This window comes from Mustela nivalis (genome assembly GCF_964662115.1).
Source record: "Mustela nivalis genome assembly, chromosome: 7".
Taxonomy (NCBI): Eukaryota; Metazoa; Chordata; class Mammalia; order Carnivora; family Mustelidae; genus Mustela; species Mustela nivalis.
The window spans coordinates 68,850,921-68,872,872 of NC_139026.1; the positions used below are offsets into that span (position 1 = coordinate 68,850,921).

A 21,952-nucleotide genomic window follows, 5' to 3' on the forward strand; every position below is an offset into this window, starting at 1 on the left:
TTTTGCATTTCATTTCTTTTCTGAAAAGCCTTAACAAGTGTACTGAGCATTTATATATCTCCTTTTTAATTAGCATGAAGAATTCATTCAAAGGTACTAACTCTTGAATTAAACTACACAACCAATCACTAACAGCTGTGAACCTAAAACAATTCTAATGTCCTTCTGTATGTAGTCCAATGCAAATGAGATGAGAAATTGAGTCTATGTATATATGAAAACATGCATAAAACTATGAAAAAAAAATTCTTTGCCTTTACCTCCGTGCATGTGGGAAGGAAAAAGAATAAGTGAGTGAGGGCTATCTGGGTGGTGCAGTCAGTTAAGCCGACTCTTGGTTTGGTTCAGGTCACGATCTCAAAATCATGAGACTGAGTCCCCTGTGAGGCTCTGTACTCAGCAAGGAGTCTGCTTCACATTCTTTTCTTTTTTTTTTTTTTTTAAAGATTATTTATTTATTTATTTATTTGACAGACAGAGATCACAAGTAGGCAGAGAGGAGGAAGCAGGCTCCCTGCTGAGCAGAGAGCCCAATGTGGGGCTCAATCCCAGGACCCTGGGATCATGACCTGAGCCAAAGGCAGAGGCTTTAACCTACTGAGCCACCCAGGTGACCCTCTGCTTCAGATTCTCTTTCCCTCTTCCTCTCTCCCTCCCCTCTGCATGCTCTCTCTGCCAATATCTAGGAATCAATAAATATTGTTCAAATTCAATAAATTTAGAACTGGCAATATAGTCATGGTCTGGTGATTACTTCCATTTTACGTATGTATAATGAAAAATATATACTAACATAACTATACATATATAAAATATACAGAGAAAGAATATATAATAAATACTGTATAGAAAGAGACTATATCGGGCACCTGGGTGGCTCAGTGGGTTAAGCCTCTGCCTTCAGCTGGGGTCATGATCTCAGGGTCCTGGGATCGAGCCCCATATTGGCTCTCTGCTCAGCGGGGAGCCTGCTTTCTCCTCTCTCTTTGCCTGTCTCTCTGCCTATGATCTCTCTGTCAAATACATACATACATACATACATACATACATACATAAATATGAGACTATGTGGAAAAAATAAGCAAATATACTCTCAGCAAGTAATTATCAGACCTAAACAATGACTAAAAGAGAACACTTCTAAAATGAGGGGCTGAGGGGAAGGGAGAAATAAAAGACTACTGCTTTTCATCATCAGTTTTTCTGCTACTTGATGTTACCACATCTATGTATCACTATGAAGTTCTTATTTTAAATAGTTTCTTCAAGATAACTCTCTGCAAAGTATCCCATTACTGACTCTATAACTATTGACTTGGCATCTTTCTACATTATCTTCAGTTTGGATTATACTGACTTCTATCTATAGGCAACACTCTGCAATATTTTCTTCCATCACTTTATGTATGTGCTATCTATAATGCAACAATTAAGTCCCTAGTCTACCTGAACAAGGACTACAATTTCCGGTTCTATTTATTATTCATAGCCACTTGCAGAGTAGTCTGCAAAAAAAAAGAAAAAAAAAAAAAGGAACTTGCAGATTTGACATCTTAACAATTCACTGAAAACTTGAAAATTTTTCTAAAAAAAGGAGAAACTAGCAATGAATATAAGACAATTTAATACAATAAAAATGAGGTTTTGTTCTTCCATTTTTATTGAGATATAGTTGACATAAAACATTGTGTAAGTTTAAGGTACACGATATATTGACTAGATGCACTTAATATATGTTGCAACATGATTACATTCACAACACTAACACAGTGTCACGTAATTACCATTTCTTCTTGTGTTAAGAATATTTATGATCTGCTCTCAGCAAATTCCAGGTAGAGAACACAGTATTAATAACTATAATCACTATTCTGTATGTTAGATTCCCAGAACTTATCATAAAACTGGAAGTTTGTATTCTTTGACCAACATCTCCCTCCCCCACGTAGCCCCTACTCTTCTGAGTTCAGCCTTCTCAAATTTCACATGTAAGTGAAATAATAATCCAATTGTTTTTCTCTGTCTTATTTCATTTAGTACAATGCCCTCAAGGCCATCTATGTTGTGACAGATGGCAGGATGTCCTTCCTTCTCATAACTAAATAATATCAAACACACATCCCACTTTTTTTTTTAAGGTTTTAATTTATTTATTTGACAGAAAGAGAGACAGAGAGGGAACACAAGCAGAGGAAGTGGGGGAGGGAGAAGCAGGCTTCCCACTGAGCAAGGAGCCCAATGCAGTGCTCAGTCCCAAGACCCTAAGACCATAACCTGAGCTGAAGGCAGACGCTTAATGACTGAGCTACCCAGGCACTCCCCACTTAGGTTGTTTCCATTTTTTGTTGTGGTAAATAATGCTGCAGTGAACAGAAGAGTACAGATATCTCTTCAATACCATGTTTCCTTTTCTTTTGGAAAAAAAAAAAAAAAATATATATATATATATATATATATATATACACACACACACACACATATACACATTCACACACACATACATATATATATCCAGAAGTGTGATTGCTGGATCACATGGGAGTTCTAATTTTTTTTTTTTTGAAGATTTTATTTATTTATTTATTTGACAGACAGAGATCACAAGCAGGCAGAGAGGCAGGCAGAGAGAGAGAGGAGGAAGCAGGCTCCCTGCTGAGCAGAGAGCCCGATGCGGGACTCGATCCCAGGACCCTGAGATCATGACCTGAGCCCAAGGCAGAGGCTTAACCCTCTGAGCCACCCAGGTGCCCGGGAATTCTAATTTTTTAAGGGACCTACATACTATATTCCATACTGGCTATATCAATTTACATCCCTAGCCATTAGTACAATAGGGTTTCCCTTTTTTCCACACCTTCACCAACATTTGGTATCCCTTGCCTTCTGGGTGGTAACTATTTCTAGCAGGTGAGAGGCAACAGCTCCTTGTGGCTTCGATTTGCACTAATCTTTCCACAATTAGTTATACTGAGCATCTTTTCACTTGTCCACTGATGATTTGTATGTCTTCCTTGGAAAGACATCTATTCAGGTTCTCTGCCCATTTTTTAATCAAATTATTTGGGATATTTTGGTGTTGAGTTGTGTAAGTTTTTTATATATTTTATATAACCCTTATTAGATATATCACTTGCAAATACCTTCTCCCATTCAGTAGGTTGCCTTTTCATTTTGTTGATGGTTTCCTTCATTGCGCAAAAGCTTTTTATTTTGGTGGTCTCAAAAGTTTATTTCTGCTTTTATTTCCCTTTCCAAAGAGACATATCAAGAAAAATAGTGCTAAGATCAATGTCGAAGAAATGCCCATGTTTTCCTTAAGCAGTTTTATGATTTCAGGTCCACATTTATGACTTTAATCCATTCTGAGTTTATTTTTGTGTGTGACTTAAGCCAGGGGTCCAGTTTCATTCTTTTGCATACAGCTGTCCCATTTTCCCAGCATCATTTATTAGAGACTGTCTTTTCCCCATTGCATATTCTTGCCTCCTTTGTCACAGCTGAATTTACCATATAAGCATGGGCTTATATGGACTCTCTATCCCATTCCATTGATCTATATGTCTACTTTTGTCCTGATATCATACTGTTTTGATTACTGTAGCTTATTGTATATCCTGAAATCTGAGACTCTGTTATCTTCACCTTTGGTCTTGCTCAAGACTCTTGGTTATTCAGGGACTTTTGTGGGTCCATACAAATTTTTTGGATGCTTCTTTCTAGTTCTGTGAAAAATGCTGTTGGTATTTTATAGGGATTATATTCAATCTGTACTTTGTTTTGGGTAGTATGAACACTTTAACAATATTAATTCTTCCAATCCTCTATTTATTTTTAAATTGAGTTGTCTGGGATTTTTTATCATTGAGTTGTATGAATTCTTTATATATTTTGGATATTAACCTCTGACCCGAAGTTTGCAAATATTTTCTCCCATTCTGTAGACTGCCCTTTCCTTTTGTCAATGGTTTTCTTTGCTGTGCTATAGCTATAGCTTTATAGTTTGGTATAGTCCCACCTGTTTATTTTTGCTTTTGTTGCCTTTGCTATTGGTATCGAATCCAAAAATCATTGCCAAAACTCACGTCAAAGAGCTTACTGCCTATGTTTTCTTCTAATTTTGTTTTGTTAATGTGATACATCATTCTGACTGATTTTTATGTTGGACCATACTTGCATTCCTGAAATAAATACCATTTGATCTGACATGATCCTTTTAATGTACTGTTGAATTTGATTAAGTAATATTTTGTTGAAGACTTTCTGGGTTTTTCTTGTAATAGAGTTCTAGTTTTATACCACTGTGATCAGAAAGGGTGCCTGATAGGACTTCAGTATTTTAACATTTGTTGAGACTTGTCTTTTGCTCTAACATATGATCTGTTCTGGAGCATGTTTCATATGTGCTTGAGAAGAATCTGTATTCTGCTTCTTTTGGATGCAACGTTCAGTAAACATCTGCTAAACCCATCCAGTCTAACATATAGTTTATATTCAGTGTTTCCTTACTGATTTTCTGACTGATCCATTTATTGTTGGAAATGGTATATTGAAGTCTCCTATTGCTATACTGCCATCTGTTTCTCCCTTCAGTTCTGTTAATATGTGCTTTATATACTTAGGTATTCCTATCTTAGGTGCATAAACTAAGATGCGTAAATTTAGGTGCATAAACAAATGTTATATCTTCTTGATGAACTGACCCCTTTATCATTAGAAATGAAATTTTTATGTTCAAAGTTATTGTTAAGTTCATATACTGAAACAATCACTTACCTTTAAGAGCTTCACAGTGCTTTTTAATTGCTACAGGAGTTAAATGCAGAAAATTGGGGATCTAAAATAGAGAAATTTAAAGGATAAATTCACCTACTACCTCAAAAACATAAAATAAAAATTTCATAAAACTAAATCCTAAGCACAACAAACCTTGTAATAAATAAAATCTAGTTTTTACAATATTAATTCTATGTCACATGTGTTATGAATTCAATAAATGAATTCTGGGAAATATAGATTCATGATGTATCTTATGATGACTGGCCGTTGTGGGGGGAAAAAATGCTGTTCTTATAGTACTCTTCCTGACAAAAATCTACAGGTACACATATTTTAGTTATAAAACTAAAAGCACTCAAGGACACAGATTATTGTTTAATCATCTTAATTTCCCTGGAATACAAAAAGACATACAAATTATTCAAGGTTCTACAGTCTTAACACTTTGGTTAACATCCTTCTAGACATCTCTTTAAAAAACAGATACATGTATATGACTTTACATAAATGGATTCATACTGTTCTAGAAACTGCTTTTTTTTTTTTTTGTCTATGTTTTTTTTTTTTTCCCAAGGGAAAACCATTTTATAAACATATATTTTTATCCCCAGGGGTACAGGTCTGTGAATCACCAGGTTTACATACTTCACAGCACTCACCAAAGCACATACCCTCCCCAATGTCCATAGTCCCACCCCCTTCTCCCAAACCCCCTCCCCCCAGCAACCCTCAGTAGAAACTGCTTTTTAAAGATTTACTTATTTGAGACAGAGAGAACGTGCACATGTGTGCACACAGCTGGGAGGGGCAAAGGGAGAGGGAGAAGAATCTCAAGCCGACTCCGCATTGAGTGTGAAGCCCAATGTGGGGCTCGATCGCACGACCTTGAAATCATGACCTCACCCAAAATCAGGAGTCACTCAACCACTGTGCTATCCAAACACCCCTAAACTAAGTTCCCTTCTTTCATTTAAAGAAATGATCAATTTCTTCAATGTTTGTTTTCTTTTATCCCTTGAAACATTCAGATTTCCAAATTTCATTTACCCCTCTCTAGCAGCAGTCAACTCCTTCTCCATATTACCATCTCATTTTTTAACCACCATCTTTTAGCAACTTATTTTTTGTTTTTCGGTTTTTCAATACTAAACATATATATATGCGATGCATATAAAAGTAGCATATAAAAGTAGCATACATATGCTAAGTGAAGTACGTCAGAAAAAGAAAATACCATATGATTTCACTTACATGTGGAATCTAAAAACATAATGAACAAAAAGCAGAAACAGACCCTTAAATTCAGAGAACAAACTGGTGGCTGGAGGGGAAGGGACATGGAGGGATGGGAGAAATGGGTGAAGAGGAGTGGGAGATAAAGGCTTCCAGTTATGGAGTAAGTAAATCATAGGGACAAAAGGTAGAGCATAGAAAATATAGTCAATGATATTGTAATAGGGCTGTATGGTGACAGATGCTAGCTACATTTGTAGTGAGCACCGTATAGCACAAAAACTTGTGAAACCACTACGTTGTATACCTGAAACTAATGTAAAATTGTGTGTTAACTATACTTCCAATTAAAAAAAAGAAGAAAAAGATTCTCATAGAGTGGAAAACACAGTTTATGACAATTTTACCGTATATAACATGAACCATCTAAGATATTCCTTCTCAGGCAAAACATATTCATATTTTCTTTAAAAAGGTTATAGTTCATGGCACCTGGGTGGCTCAGTTGGTTAAGTGTGTGTGTTCGGCTCAGGTCATCCTGGGATTGAGCCCTGCATTGGGCTCCCTGCTCAGTGGGGAGTCTTCTTTTCCTTCTGCTCCTCCCCTCCCCCTGCTCATGCTCCCTCTATCTTGCAAAAATAAATAAATAAAATCTTCAAAAAAAAGCTTATAGTTCATAAATCATTATAGATGCTACCAACTGAAGCATTGAATATGACATATTTTGCTTCACGAAATAAAGAAGTTGAAGGACTATAACAATATTAAATGATATTCTACTTTTCTGGGCAGAAAGTTTTAGAATCTCTTTAAAAGTAGATTTCAAGGGTGCCTGGGTGGCTCCATGGGTTAAGCCGCTGCCGTCGGCTCGGCTCATGATCTCAGGGTTCTGGGATTGAACTCTGCATTGGGCTCTCTGCTCGGTGGAGAGCCTGCTTTCCCCTTTGTCTCTGCCTGCCTCTCTGCCTACTTGTGCTCTCTCTCTCTGTGTCAAAAATAAATAAAAATCTTTAAAAGTAGATTTCAGGGACACCTCAGTGGCTCAGCTGTTTAGGCGCCTGTGTTCAGCTAAGGTCATGATCCCCGTGATCAAGCCCTGCACCCTCTGCCTCTTGCCCCGTTGGTGTTCTCTTGTGTGCATGGTTCCTCACCCTCTCTCTCTCAAATAAATAAATAAAATCTTACCAAAAAAAAAAAGTAAATTTCAGTCACAATTCTCAATCTCAAATTAGGTCATTTCATTTTTCTGAGTTCCACTTGAAAGATATAGGTAGAAAAATACAATAGAAAAGAAAAAGCCAGAAAGGAAGCCATAGGATCAACTGGTTATATTCTTAAATGCTCAGGACTCTTTGAGTCTTCTCTACCATGGACAATCAGAATGTATCATTCATTATTACCTGAAAAAAAGTTTAAACTAAAATACAATACCTGCTGCTACATACTGAACCCTCAAGTACAAGGCAGGGTAGGAGTGGGAAGAGGACCAGCATTTCTTTAGAAATAATTCTTAGCCAATGAATCAGCAATTGACCTTACCTTTAATAGTTCTAGATTTCCCTCCTTTGCCATGGGCACCCCCCTTTTTACTGGATAGCCCATTCGAATGGGAAGAGGTACAGCAGAAGGTTTAAATGGTGCTGCAACAGGATAAACACTAGGCCAATCTTGGTCAACAGTCATTTTCTCCGTCCTAGGAGGTAGTGCCTATAGAACATAAAATGGTTTAGTATTTTAAATATGAATATGATCTTTAATTTTAAAGCAAAAAACCTACAAAAAAAGAAACACAAGCAGAATTGCAACTGATGTAAAATCTGACCTCTTATAAAGCTGCTGGTATTCAAATGAAAAACACCAAATCTACCTAATATTTTTGCACTGTTTCTGCAAAGCTTCTGGTAAGGATCTTCTTTAATAGCACACTTCCTTCACTAAAAATTTCTGTGGATTTAGACTTTTAGCAAATTTTTTACATTTTGTTGAAGAGTAACAATGTATTTTGAAATACAGATCTTCCTCAACTTATGATGGGTTTATTGGACACTCTGTTTAAGTTGAAAACACCATAAGTTAAAAACGCTTTTAATACACCTAACCTACCAAACAGCATACCTTAGCCTAGCCTGCCTTAAATGTGCTCAGAACACTTACATTAGCTTACAATTGAGCAAAATCTTCTAAAACAAAGCCTATTTTATAATAAAGTGTTGAATATGTCATATAATTTATTGAATACTGTACTGAAAGTTACAAAAAAAAAAAAGAATAGTTATAAGGTACAGACTGGTTGTTAAGTATATTGGTTATTTATCCTCATGACTGTGGCTATACCTAACTGACACTGCCCAGCATCGCACAAGCTCATACTGCATAATGCTAGCCTAGGAAATGATCAAAATTCAAAATTCCTAGAACAGTTTCTACTGAATGTGTACTGCTTTCTCACCACTATAAAGTTGAAAAATTATAAGCTGAACCAGTGTAAGGTGGTGAATGTTTCCCAAGTTAAAATAGTTTTCAGAACTTTATTGATGGAAGTCAGTACAGGAGAAGACACTGATAACTGAGAACTAGAGGAAATAAGAAATAAATAATATGAACTTAGAAATAAGTAAGTAGGTTAAACTAACTGAATACATATATAATGAGAGATTATATGTCTCCCTAGGATGGATTAATGTACAACCATTAAAAAATTATCCTCTATTGTTTTTAATAGGTACTATAATATTTAACCAAAGTACAAAATTACAGTAACAGGAATAACTGGGAACCAACACGACTGACTCTTGGTAAGCATACCAAGTAGAGCAGGGGGGTTCAGGTGTCCCAGAGTAGTGTGTGTGCAAGCATTCCTTGTGCTATGGACATCAATCAGTATTGTTGGGGGGTGGGGGAGGGTAATTGGCAGATAGGGACAAGTATTCGTGATAATCACCATTCTCATCTTTCCTGGCCTTTTACCATCCCATAACTGTTCCAAAGCAGAAGTACAGTGTGTTAAATGGACTAGTTTCCTAGGGCTGCCCTAAGAAAGTACCACAAATTGAGTGACTTAAAATAACATTTATTCTCTCACCAGTTCTAGATGCGAAAAACCCCAAATCCAGGTGTTAGCAGGAGAAATTAATAAAAGGAAATATCATTTAAAATGAAGTCTAGAGGCCAGATGAGGGAGCTCTCACATCCTACCACTAGCCAGAGAGGAACAGAGAGTACCTTGCAGGTCTTGCCAGTGGATACCAGTTTACTAAGCCCCGCAGGAAACAGCCCAGTCAGGAAGAGACTGTCAGGATTAGCTAAGGAAAAGGCAACATGCCTCAACAAACTCCCAGTTTACTCTCTAGGACTTTTCATCCATAACAGCCCCTCCCAACTCCCTTCTTTGTAACAAAGCAGTCATCTCATTTGTTCTCCATACATGCCAATGGTTTTGCTGTAGCATTCATGTCCTAAACTGCAAGTCTCTGCTAATCCCTAGTAAACTCATTTTTGCTGGTAAAATAATTGACAGTTTTAAGATTAACAGTTCCTTCTGGAAGTTCTGAGAATCTGTTTATGCCTCTCTGCTCCCTTCTGATGGTTTGCAGTAGCTTGTAGATATATGGCTCCAATCCCTGCTTCTGTCTTCACATGGTGAGCTACCGTCTCCTCTGTTTTTAAAAGTACAGCCTTTTGGTCAGATGGGTATGGGGTTTGAATCCAGGCTCTGTTTTTTTGTGTTCTGGAGAAAATCTAACATCTCTGAGCTTCAGTTTCGTGGAAAATGGAACCTTAAGATCTTCCTCAGAGCTGTTGTGATTTAAGTAGTTATGTTGCAGAAGGCAGAGTATAAATGGTGGTCATGGGGCCTCTGGGTGGCTCAGTGGGTTAAGCCTCTGCCTTTGGCTCAGGTCATGATCCCAGGGCCCTGGGATTGAGTCCCGCATCTGGCTCTCTGCTCAGCACGGAGCCTGCTTCCCTCTCTCTCTGCCTGCTTCTCTGCCTACTTGTGATCTCTCTCTGCTAAATAAATAAATAAAATCTTAAAATAAATAAATGGTGGTCATTGGAATTAAGCTCATGGTCAATACAGCTGTGATTTTTGTACTCTCCAGTTTGTATGTTCTAGGACAGTGAATTAATTACAAGACCTATACCATACAAATTTAGGGACAAAAGAATTATGAATCTTTACAGAATTACTTTATATTCAGGGATCTCTCGGTTTCTGAGCAGGAAGTTGAGACTCCTGTCCTCACCCTGCCCTCCTGTGTTTTCTTTTTGTCTTACTATCTCCCTAAGACGTTAGTGGACAGACATGACCAGAGTTAGAGGACCTAGAAAAATACTTACTGTTTTCCCAGACATCAAGTACAGTAAGGTTCCTTCTGAATTAAAAGAACTCATTTGCAATCCTGTCAGCAGGCAATAATATGTTTCATGCAGTGTAAACAGTAACACATGTACCTAGGAGTCACTAAGAATTACATAATTTTTCAGTTGGAAGAATTCTTAAAAGTGCAGTTGCTCACTTAGGATAAAAACTTTTTGTTCAGCTTTCTTACCAAATTATGGCCCTGCAAATTATAGCCAATGCTGCGTGGAATAATTTTAAATATTAAGGATTTTTATAATGGGGTTTTATTATATCTAAAACCCAGATTAATCCAGTGACTTTCTGTCAGAGAGCTACTTTTAGTTAAAACTTCTTCAAAACGTCTTAGTTAATAGCAAAATTCTTAATTCTTAATTATGCAAATTTCTTAAGCAAATTCTTAATTAAGCAGAATTGTTAATTAAGCAATATTCTTAATGTTAACTCTCCAGCAAACTGGAGAGAGTGGGTATGGAGAGAGGGTGAGACTCCCGAAGGCTTAACTTTCTGTATTTCCATACTTTTTTACAGCAGAATGCAGATTTTTAAAAAATACAATATTTTTAAAATCAGCAAAACCTTCACATTTTTATTTTCATGAAAAAAAGAAGACATGGTACGTCTTTGATTTATATCTTCCAGTTGTTTAGAACATGGATATTTACAATTTGTACTAGAGTTCCCAAAATTATTGTTAGCTTATAATTTAGTATGGAAAAATGTTATCACAAGCATCATCTCCTTCAAATTAATTGAACTCATCCCCATACCCTAACCACCTTCTTGATAGTTTCCTTGACACAGCTTTGCTACAGATAGGGTCCACATATGCCAAGGAAACATTGAGTGTCAGGGTAGCTTCCAGGCTCATTCAAAGTGTGTGCCTTTATTTCTTCCCTTGCATCCTTAATATTTAAGATGTTTGGAAATACAGCATTAATTGTGGTAGATTTCATCCCTACATCCAATCATCAGCAAACGCTGTATGCTTTACCTTCAACTCTTTTAACAGCTTCCCAGCTGCTCCCATGGGCTCGGATTTCACTCTTTCCTCCTTACAGCCTAGTCGCCACCCAGTAATCAAGTGAGGTGTTGTTTTTTGTTTTAAAGATTTTATTTATTTATCTGAGAGAGAGAGAGTGAGAGAGCATGAGAGGGGAAGGGGTCAGAGGGAGAAGCAGACTCCCCGCATAGCTAGGAGCCCAATGCGGGACTCCACCCGGGGACTCGGGATCATGACTTGAGCCGAAGGCAGTGGCTTAACCAGCTGAGCCACCCAGGTGCCTAAGAGAAATTTTTTTTGAAGAGTAAGTCTGATCAATCTGATCAAGGCATGTCTGTCTGTCCCTTTATCACTCACAATAAAATTGGGTCCTCACAAGGGTGATTTGCTTGTTTCATTTGCTGGGTACTTCAATTTCAACTCCTATCACTCTCTCCCGGGCTCCCTGGACTCCATTCACACCAGCCGCCTCTGCTTTGCTTTACACACATTGACTCTGCTCCCATTTCAGGCTCTGCCTTTACAGTACTCTAAGCCTAGAACATTCTTTCCCAGATCTCTCTGTACTAATGCTCTCCCTTTTCATTCAGATCTCTGGTCAATTATCCCTTCTCAGAGGTCTTCCTTAACCTAAACCCCATATATAGTAGTACCCCCTTCACTCACTATCCCTTTATCCGTGCTTTCACATAACACTAGATATATTTTTAAGATGCATTTTATATAATCATATATTTGTCAATTGTCAGTCTTCCATCATTAAAAGAGAAATCGCCAAGAGTAGGGACTTTGTTCTTACTACTGGATTGGAAGGGTGTAGGACAACACCTGACATAAAACTAGGCATTTACCAATCATGTGAATGAATCTTTCATTTACATTCCTAAGCACTTTTTGCTTCACTTAGTTTTCCTCTCTTTTACTACTCTTACAATTCCACCCAGGCTTTTAAGCAAAGATGCTTTTTATAAGTGGATACATGTTAATCATCATTACGAGGGATTGCTATAGGGGTCACTGTTTATTTATTTTAAATGTTTTATTTGACAGGGCGGGTGAGAGAGCACAAGCAGACAGAGTAGTAGAGGGAGAGGCAGAAGCGGGGAGCCTGATGTGGGTCTCAATTCCAGGACCCTGAGATCATGACCTGAGTTGATGGCAGATGCTTAATCATCTGAGCCACCCAGGCACCTCAGGGGTCACTGTGTTTAACGCCTAGGGAAAGTGGACACTTCAAGCAAGTCCCAAAGTGAATCCTACCAAGAGTCTCTGTGCGCAGAAAAAGCAGCTGGGGAGGAGATGGGATCAAGGGCAGAGCTCATAGGAAGAGAGGGAATGAGGTTTTGTTTAGGGGTCCTGAATCGGACTGGTGCTGTCAGTGTAATTAATCCCATTCTGTAGTCTCACGGACCAGCTTATCCCCCACCCTGCCACCTCCCACCCAAGCAGTAAAAATACATTTTACACTTTACAGTTCTAGACTTATTAAACAATTAAAGACTTTTTCTTAGCAAATCAAACTTCAAGGCTGACTTTCTTCTCTCCTCTCATTTTTATTATTGAATAAATTAATTTTCCCTGCAATATGAGCAGGGTTTTTTCCCCCCCTGTTGTCATGACATTATATGCTTTGATCCAGGTGATTATTTTCTTGCAATGGAGGGTGGGTAGAGAAAAAAAAAAAAAAATCCCATGCTGGGATGATGCATGTGGATGAGCTCGCTGAAATACTTTTTCCTTTTTGCCTTACAGTCTCTTTGCCCACGTCCAGTTCAGAGGATGCTAATATAAACCTTGCCCACCTCTCTCAGGCCATCTTTCTTACTCAGACAGTTCCCCAGCAGCTTTCTGATGGGCACACACTCTTCCGTTTCCAGGACAAACTGTGCCACGGCCTTCCGTCCTGGCAACTGGCCCCGCACGGTCTCACTTTTGACACTGTCCAGGACTACTCCTCTGATGTCTTTGGGCTTACCTGGCACCCCAAAGATGATAAACAGGCCCAGTCAGTCATCTCCTATCAAGTGACAGAATTCTTCAAGCTTATCAAATCGACTTCTCTTCCTGGAAGACCCCCCTGCCCTGGATTCTGGAGGGGACATGTCACAGGGCTGAGATGCCACAGGAGGGAGGGAAGACATCTGCAGAGTTTGCACTGCCAGCTGAAGCCTGATCTGTTTGTCAGCTCCCCAGAAAGTCCAAATCCAGTCTGCCCCGAACAGTACAGCTTGGTGCTTGGTCATCTTGGTGGTAGTGAGCCATTCATCCACTCCCTTGTCTTGGCAGAAAGTGATGAAGCGGATTAAGAAGATCTCGTTCAGAGTGTTGGAAGCTGGGCACAGATTGCTCAGAGGATCTTCGAATCCAAGATACTCCCTCACTTTCCGAGCTGCATGGACTATAGCCTCGCTGACAACCTCACAGATGCTGGAATCCTCTTTGCTGTCCTTCGGAGGCAACTGTTGCGATGAGTTTTGCCCCATATTTCCTCTTCACCTGATCAATACTGCTTCCGGAGATCGAACGTATGAAGCTCATGCAGAATGACTTCTTCGGAGAAGTTTTACGGTGTTTTACAGTGAAGTCATGTCTGGTAATGCAGTCCCAGTTTTCTGACTCAGCATTGACGTGGCGTAGCTGAGCACATAGACACACAGCTAAACAAACATGCCCGGTCTCTCTGTTTGCCAATGAGGTGTGTTGTATTCACACATTCCTGCTGGTTTATTAAGTTAGAGATGATTAACTCTCACCAAAACATCTGTTCTTCTCTAGCGATGTTCACTCCACTTCTAATATTGGGCAATCTCTTCCAAGATAGGTTTCCGCTTTTCAAATTTTACTTAAAGACAGTATTTAGTTCTTTAAAGGAATATACATCTCCTTCTAAAACAAACTTCTTCAACTTTGATGGCGAGTCATTTCCCTTTGCTTTTCTAATAACCCCTCTGCTAGGATTCCTTACGCCCCACCCAGTCCGGCTGCCTATTTCCTTTTGTACAGAAATTCCTCAGAGCCCTCAAATTTCTACCTGTCAATATATGCTATAACCCTCCCCCATGAAATTTATGGGAGTTTGCAAATGATAAAGCATCTGTGTCACTGTTCTAATAGGTCAGAAATAAAGCCTACTGGGTATTCTGCACAAAGGAAAATAAAGTCACAGAGCATAAAAACAGGAGACAATTATCAACTGACTTTATTTCTTTTCATATGTTAAAACCAGCAGTGCACAATGTTTTGTAAATAAAATATATCTCATCAAAAATAAATTTAACTTTATCACATATCATCAGTTATGGTACACTGCCCTGAATAAAGAATATTTGGCATCTCTAACAGTCTTCTGGCATATTTTTTTTAACCAGGTTTGAATAAGAAATTGTTTTTCAAATGGTGACATATGTTCACATTAAAAAAAATACTAGTATGTAAGAGTCCAATACAGTTACCAGACAAAGAATAGTAGAGAGTAAAGGATTATTAGCATCAGATCATTTTAGTCACGAATAAACAGTAATTTGCTGAAAAGCTTGGTAACCTGCTAAGAACTTGCAAGATCACACCACTGATATTCAAATAGAATTTATAAGCAAATCCATGGGCACATACTGAACTGCCTCTCCCCACACCAATTTGTGACGTGTCTTTACCATGTTGGCTATCGTGGGAAGTGTAGTAGTGAATAAAAAATAGGTTATTTTTTCGACTACCCCTAAAAATAATGATAAACACAGTAAGTTTTTGCCACCGCTATTTCCTTTAGAAATAAATGTCATCTGGGCCCTGTGCTAAAAACATGAATTACGTTTTCTCATCAATATATAGCCATTCTAAAACTCATTGTGCAGCCTCAGCGTTACTGAACTCTGAGACGAAATGTTCAGATGCATATTCAGCTTAACATAACAAAATCCCATCCACTGATAGCCTGAGAAATATACAATTAATAACAGTAGGTAGATGGTTAGTATTTTGAGGTCATGAGATACTCAGCAAGAAGTAAAATAAGCAGCTTAATACTGTGAAGGTTTATGTTTGGGTCTGATTTCTTCAGAAATTTCTACAAATTTGGGGGGGAACTTCTGAATTCATTTGAGTTAATAGTATTCAAATGTCCCTGGTGTTCTTCCTTTTGAGGCTAAAGGATCCAAGATGAAAGCTGAAACTTTCAACTCTTCAACAATTAACTGGGTGATGTGTCATCAGAGAAGGGGCATTTCATATACCCTAATTTAGTTGGGATGATCAATATTAACTCATTTTTAATATCATTAAAATTCAGCTTGGAGAAGGAGAGATCATCCCAACCTTTCGAGGACCACTTGGTATATGACTGTTTGGAGCACTGCATTTGCTTTTCATCATCTCCTGTATGTCACAAAATAAAAGTTCTATTTTCTATGTACTAAATATATACACGTATTTAGAAAAATATATAAAATAGGACAAGAGGTAGCAAGTGGAGGTGGCCGCTGGCATTTAGCAGGCACGTGGAACACTTGAGGAAATTCCACATACGGATTTTGAAAGCATGTAATGTCCTATGCTGACAGCTACAGTGTTGTCACACTGACGTGACGAGATCATCCACGCACTGCTTCCTGATCCCCAAATCCTGGGTACTGTTGAATGGGAACGTGAAACGCTACAGTAAAACACTCATATTAAATGCAACACTTTAAATATATCACAGATTTTTACATTAAATAGAGGACAGACCACTACACTCTCATTCACCAGTGTCTCATTTTTCATGGCGTCTTCGGAATAGGCACACGCTGTCCCCCGCAACCCAGGCCTCCGTGTCCATTTCCGAGAAGGTGGAATGATCAATTGTATATAATCTGTTGTTTGTTCTAGATTCTTTGAGTTGTTTGAAAAATCAGGTGGAGGAAAGCCAAGGGGCTCCTCGTGCTCGTCCAAGTGCTCAGATTAAACATTGGAGTCCTCGTCAGTGATGCTGGCACTGGGGAAACGGGCGGCAAAATCCCGAAACATGTCGTCCTCCTTTAACTTGCGCTGGAAAACAAGGGGATGGGGTCATGAAACAGGAAGCAGGAGCTCGGCACGACACACGCTCCGTTAAAACATGCAGTCCTTTGGGGTTATTTTAAATATCTTTTTAGAATAACATTTTTATTTTAAACTTCTTCTCATTTTTAAAGATTTTATTTTTAAGTAATCTCTACCCCCAACGTAGGGCTCGAAGTCACAACCCCATCAAGAATCGCACGCTCCACCAACGGAGCCAGCCAGGTGCCCCTGTAGAATAACATTTTAACTTCGTTTTACAGACTTACCGTTAGATTGTTGATGCCTTCGGTGAACACCCGTATCTGTCTCACTGTGTCTTCTGAATCCTCCATCTGTAAAGAACACACCCATCATGTGACCTACTCGGTTGCATCATTTCAAAGAAAGGACAGCAAAATGAGAAGTCGAAGAAGAAATAATGCAAGTGATATGAACCGCCTGGGAGCAACAGAACACTTCTGGGGATACCTCCTTTCGTTACAGCAACCAGAGGCTAAGAATGAGCCAAAATGTCCCTTTACTGGCACCTCTAGCCTAATGCTCTGATATTGACAATGACATCAAAGGATTGGTGACTAGGGGGCAATACTCAAATCCAGGACTTTGCATTGAAAAAGACTACATGAGCTGTGTATTTCCACTTGACTTAATACACAGATTTCCATAACCCAGAGACAGTATAACATCAGTGAGCAGCCCAGCCTGGCAGCTTGGAAGCCCAGGTCTTCAAGCTGCTCTTCTATCTCAGGTGAGTTACTCAGCCTCTCCGTGCCTCGGTTTCCTTCCCCCTACACTGAGGATGACAAGGCTCTGTCAGTGAAAGCTGACATACGTTAACTGCTGAGGATAGTGCCTGGGACATAGCAAGCAACTGGGAAGCTATTGACTATTATTTTCTTATTATATTTTCAGATATTAGAGAAAAAACTGATTAGTAGACACAGTGCATCAAGTTTCCATTTAGTGTTTCATGGCTGGAGGAACTTGAAAGAAAACAGGCATGTCCTATTGCCTTTACCTGCTCCAACCAGTCCAAATCATCTTCGTCATACAGACGCGTGTCCAATCCAGGTTTAAATCCCTTCTTAGAGGTACTTCCTGATGGATGTCCCAGTTCCATAGGACAAATATATTTTTCCCTATCTTCCTGTCTCTTCCTTCTCAGTTTCCAAAAATTGCCGAAGGTAAGTTTCCTTGGCTTTAAAAGAAAAGCAAACATCCAGGGATTTAATAAAACTCATATGGCAGAGAATTGAGAATATGCATGATTCAAATATTCACTCCATTTACAGAGAAAAGCAATTGGATGATTAAATTGGTGTGACAAAAATAAAAGCACCCTGTGTGTGTATGATTGATGTGCCCAAATATAATAAATGATCCAGATTATGAATCTCAGAAGATTAAGCTTGTTCTACTTATTCACCCCAATTAGCTGCGCAGTCACGGTGATACGCAAAACAATGCCAAGAGCCTTAGTTTTTGATTAAACAGGACTTAATGCAATGATATTTCTCAGGGATGAATCCAGTTTTGCAAGGTTTTCCCATCTCAGATCAGGAAAAGAGAATGGTCCTAACTGTGTTTTCTTTTCAGGGGAAGCTAGGATTATCCTGTATGCCGGCTATGCTTCCATAACAGAACTGAGGTTGCTAAAGGAATCCTCGCTTGTTTGGAGAGAGAATTTCTAATGATACTTGGAAGAGAAACTCCATCTGAGTCACTGCATAGTCCCTGAGACTATCAGTTCAGCAGACGGTGATCAGGCTGATGGTGAGAATTTAAATAGAACAGAGTCTTTGAGAAGTTTCAAATCTGGCAGATCTCTTAAGAGAGAAAGGGAGCTAATGAGAAAGTGTCAGGCAGGTAGAGGAGGTAAAAGAGAGAGAGAGAGAGAAATATCTATATTTCTATATATAAAGAAATTAGTACAAATTTGCAGAAGAGCTGATAAACTCTATCTCCACATTAAGTTGGTTGAGATAACAGACTCATAAGAGTTCACAGAGAAATGATTAAAAAGAAGAAAATGTAATCTGAATTTGGTATGACCCATGAATCTGGGTATACCCAGAAACAGCCATTCTCTGTTGGTCTACCTTGAGTCATTTCTTAAGTATCTTTTTCTAACTTGCAAGATTGGTTCATTGCAAGCCAGACAAGTTGAATCTGTGTGAGAAATCTTCCTCTTCTGCTGGATTTATCCATAGAACAACTGCAATCAATGTTTGAGCCCAAGTCATGGACTCTGCATTGGCAATACATTGACTGCATCCCAACGTCATCTTCTTCATCACTGTTAACTCTAATAGAATAAATGTGAGCAAAGGTTCCCCCAGAAAGACACTTGCAAAAATGCATTTTCTTAATTACTCTTAAAGATGCACAGACCATTAACCCATCCACAAGACTCAGGAAACTCCAGAAAATGGGACAGTCAGGTCAAAACCAAGCCCCAGCTTTAGTTTTTGCTTTAACCAGTTATTAGAAGACAGAAGCCTAAACCAACCTTCACTTTGGCCTTGGCTGTCAGGAGTACATAATCTGGTAACTCCATGGCATCACGCTTTTGGTGCTGGGCCTCGGCCCCGATCAGAAGGTTGAAATGAGTAGCCAAATGTCTTCGCAAGAGGGTCTTACTTGGTGGGATGTTCAATAGCTGAGCCATTGTTTCTACATTAAAACGAGGTTCTAGAACCTATAAAAAAAAAAAAAGTCATTTAAGGCACTGTGTATCATGCATGTCTGCCCTGCGCTTTGTAATTGGCAAAGTTCCTTCATTTAGTCATCACCAATGATCCCGCAAAAGCCCAGAGAGACCGAGCATGGACTTTGATTTTCAAGCTATAGATCTTTATTTTGCCTAAGCCAGTGAGAAGTACAGCCGTTCCCAACATCTATGCATTCCAAAGTTAGGGCTTGTAGCTCCCCGAAGTGGAGCCTTTGGAAGGCGACTCCTTATATCACTGTGCAGAAATAGAATCTGGATGTGGCAGGTGTTTCACGCCTTTGGTGCTGCGCCTCACATGAGAACCGGTGGCCAGATGGTCACATAAGATAAGAGACAATGGATTGAAATCTGATCTAACCCTACATGATACAAATACATGATGGGGAAAAATACTCGGAAAGTAAAGACTCCCTAGAAATGGTTACAGGAGGGCTCAGTTTGATGGTGCTAGGATTATGACAAGCAAACTGATAATGTCCTAACTCATTTGACTGATGGAAACAAAATGAGAAGTCAGTTTTTCAATTAAAAGAGAGTTTTACCATGAGCCCACCATGGACACCACTGCCTCTGAGATTGGGGGCATATTCTGCCAAGTCCACGGAGCGCAGCCACTCCATCACCCGGTGATTGGTCCACTGCTGAACTTCGGACGGGGTGACGCTGTTCTGTGAGAACAAACAACCACCAGGAGCTTCAGTCATGAGAGACTGTGGGCTCTGAGAAACACACAGAGGGTTTTGGAGGGGAGGGGGGTAGGGGGTTGGGTGAGCCTGGTGGTGGGTATTAAGGAGGGCACGTATTGCATGGAACACTGGGTGTGGTGCATAAACAATGAAATCTGGAACATTTTATTTTTTATGAAAAAAGTAAAACAAAATAAAAGGAGCGTTAGTCCATTGACTGTGGGATCCCAAACACTCAAACTGCACCTTCTACAAAGTCTGCCTTCTAGAGCACAATTCCCTCGACATCCCACTAAGTATTTACAGAAAAGGTGAAAAGGGGTCTGCTAATCTCAGTTTTGTTTTGAGGCATCCGTGCCAGTGTTCCAAGCTTTTTTCACAAACTCATGAAGCAGTGCTTTAGGAAAACAAGTCTCTAGAGTGATATTTAACTCTGTGGCTTAAGGAGGCAAGAAAATAAGAGACACCTGAGAAAAGGAGGGAGGGAAATTAAAACACAATCTTTGTGGTTACACAGGTAGAGCCATCACAATGGGGGGGATATAGGAAAATAAAGCCCGAGAAGGTAATGAGGCTGGACTTGAGGCTCTGAGGATGGCAGAAGCCTTCCCTGCCGGCCCATGAAGACTCGTGTGTCTGTTTTGCCCGCACAGCTGTCCCGTGCATGGAGAGCGCATGCAGCGGGAATCTCAACCTCAGGTGCTACCTCGTCAGACGGCCGCCTCCCCAAACAGTTCGGTTCAAAGTTGTTGATCCTCAGGACCTGGATAGCCCTTTTGATACTGAGATGATGTAGCACACTCACGACCTTCAAAGACAGTAAGTCATCCTGAAAAAAAAACAAAACAAAACAACAACAAAAAGAGGAGTTCACTGAGCTGGCCTAGAGCAGGAGGACCTTCTCAGGGAAATTTCAGAAAACAAGTAAAACTAGGAAACCCCTCTACCAACAGGCCTCGAGCGCTTGTATTTTCAAACCCTTTATTTGGTAACAGAACACTTTTTTTCCTGTTCCCAACAAAATCCTCTCCAGGACCCCAAATTAAAAACAACCACCAAAAAATTAGTGTTGTATCAACAGAAGCCAAGTTTCACCTGTTTCTCTTCCGGACACTTTGAAACAGGATCGTGAGACCCCACAGCTCTGTAGAGCACAGTTGGAAAGGAATTGGCTGGGTTACACTTTGATTTGGTGTGATAAAGCAAAGAGTTAAGAGCCCATGATGTTCAGTGAGGACAGCAGAACTAGGTTTGCTGAACTAAGGCACATCACCATTTGGGAGAAAATCAGAAAAGTATCTCTGTTATAGTATTCCCCAAGCCTCAAGGAATCTCTAGTTCTTGATTATTATGCTCTATCCAGCAGAGTCTGTGAATAATTTTGGGAAAATTATGTTGATCGATGAGAAGGTTTTGGTGAGAGTTAAAGAGAAAGGAGACATGAAGAAGTTATTAGTAGCAACATGTATCACCATCAGTTCCTTCCAGGTGTAACTTTCCTGTCTGTGGTTATTGGGAACATTTCAAACATACCAAACACACCAAAACAAATTATTTCAGAAGGTGATGTGGAGGGCAGTGTCAAGATAAGCACCAGTCTACTTCCAAACACACCCAGAAAATAAAACAAGAAAAATATCCATTTTAGACACACCTTACTGATAAACACATTTGTTGGTGGTGGTGGGGGTGATAATCTATTATAGAAATAGTTTTTTTTTTTTTTTAAAGATTTTATTTATTTATTTGACAGAGAGAGATTACAAGTAGGCAGAGAGAGAGAGGAGGAAGCAGGCTCCCCGCTGAGCAGAGAGCCCGATGCGTGACTCGATCCCAGGACCCTGAGATCATGACCTGAGCCGAATGCAGTGGCTTAACCCACTGAGCCACCCAGGCGCCCCTAGAAATAGTTTTTAAATAAAAATATTGGACAATCAGCTTAAATTCTTAAAGCTACTCAGCAAAATTATTTCCTGAATTTTTTTTGGATCAATTTCTTTAAGGCACTTCCTTATGGTAAGTTAGAAGGCATTCAACACATTTTAATCTAAGATTGAGACACCCATTCAAAACATTTCCACGTGGGTCAGTTTCAACTAATTCAAGTTTTTCAGATTTAAAAAAAT

General features: G+C 39.3%; 3 protein-coding genes and 1 pseudogene across 4 annotated transcripts in view; all 4 read right to left on the bottom strand.

The window, feature by feature from the left end:
• The window catches only part of LOC309868572 (small ribosomal subunit protein mS35-like), a 38,355-nt gene extending 30,645 nt beyond the window's left edge, over nt 1-7,710 (bottom strand). Inside the window, exons 1-2 of the mRNA XM_082738586.1 lie at nt 7,549-7,710; nt 4,774-4,834 (exon numbers count right to left, since the gene is read on the bottom strand). Coding sequence (XP_082594712.1) covers nt 4,774-4,834; nt 7,549-7,692 — 205 coding nt within the window. The 5' untranslated portion in view covers nt 7,693-7,710. The remainder of the gene's footprint in view (nt 1-4,773; nt 4,835-7,548) is intronic.
• Nucleotides 7,711-13,144: 5,434 nt separating this feature from the next.
• On the bottom strand, nt 13,145-13,856 carry LOC309868714 (rab15 effector protein pseudogene; annotated as a pseudogene). The gene has a single exon. The product of its transcript is annotated as a rab15 effector protein pseudogene (transcript).
• A 4,881-nt stretch (nt 13,857-18,737) lies between these two features.
• On the bottom strand, nt 18,738-20,029 carry LOC309868568 (liprin-beta-1-like). The gene is made up of 2 exons (XM_082738574.1): nt 19,683-20,029; nt 18,738-19,107 (listed from the first exon to the last, which is right to left on the bottom strand). The coding sequence occupies exons 1-2, from the start codon at nt 19,842-19,844 to the stop codon at nt 18,883-18,885; spliced, it is 387 nt and encodes a 128-aa protein (XP_082594700.1). The 5' UTR covers nt 19,845-20,029; the 3' UTR covers nt 18,738-18,882.
• Nucleotides 20,030-20,266: 237 nt separating this feature from the next.
• Nucleotides 20,267-21,952, bottom strand: part of LOC309870278 (liprin-beta-1-like) — a gene marked incomplete at both ends in the record, with an annotated part of 48,539 nt that continues 46,853 nt past the window's right edge. The window contains 2 exons of the mRNA XM_082742455.1: nt 20,267-20,293; nt 20,533-20,655. Of these exons, the coding sequence (XP_082598581.1) occupies nt 20,267-20,293; nt 20,533-20,655 (150 nt within the window). The remainder of the gene's footprint in view (nt 20,294-20,532; nt 20,656-21,952) is intronic.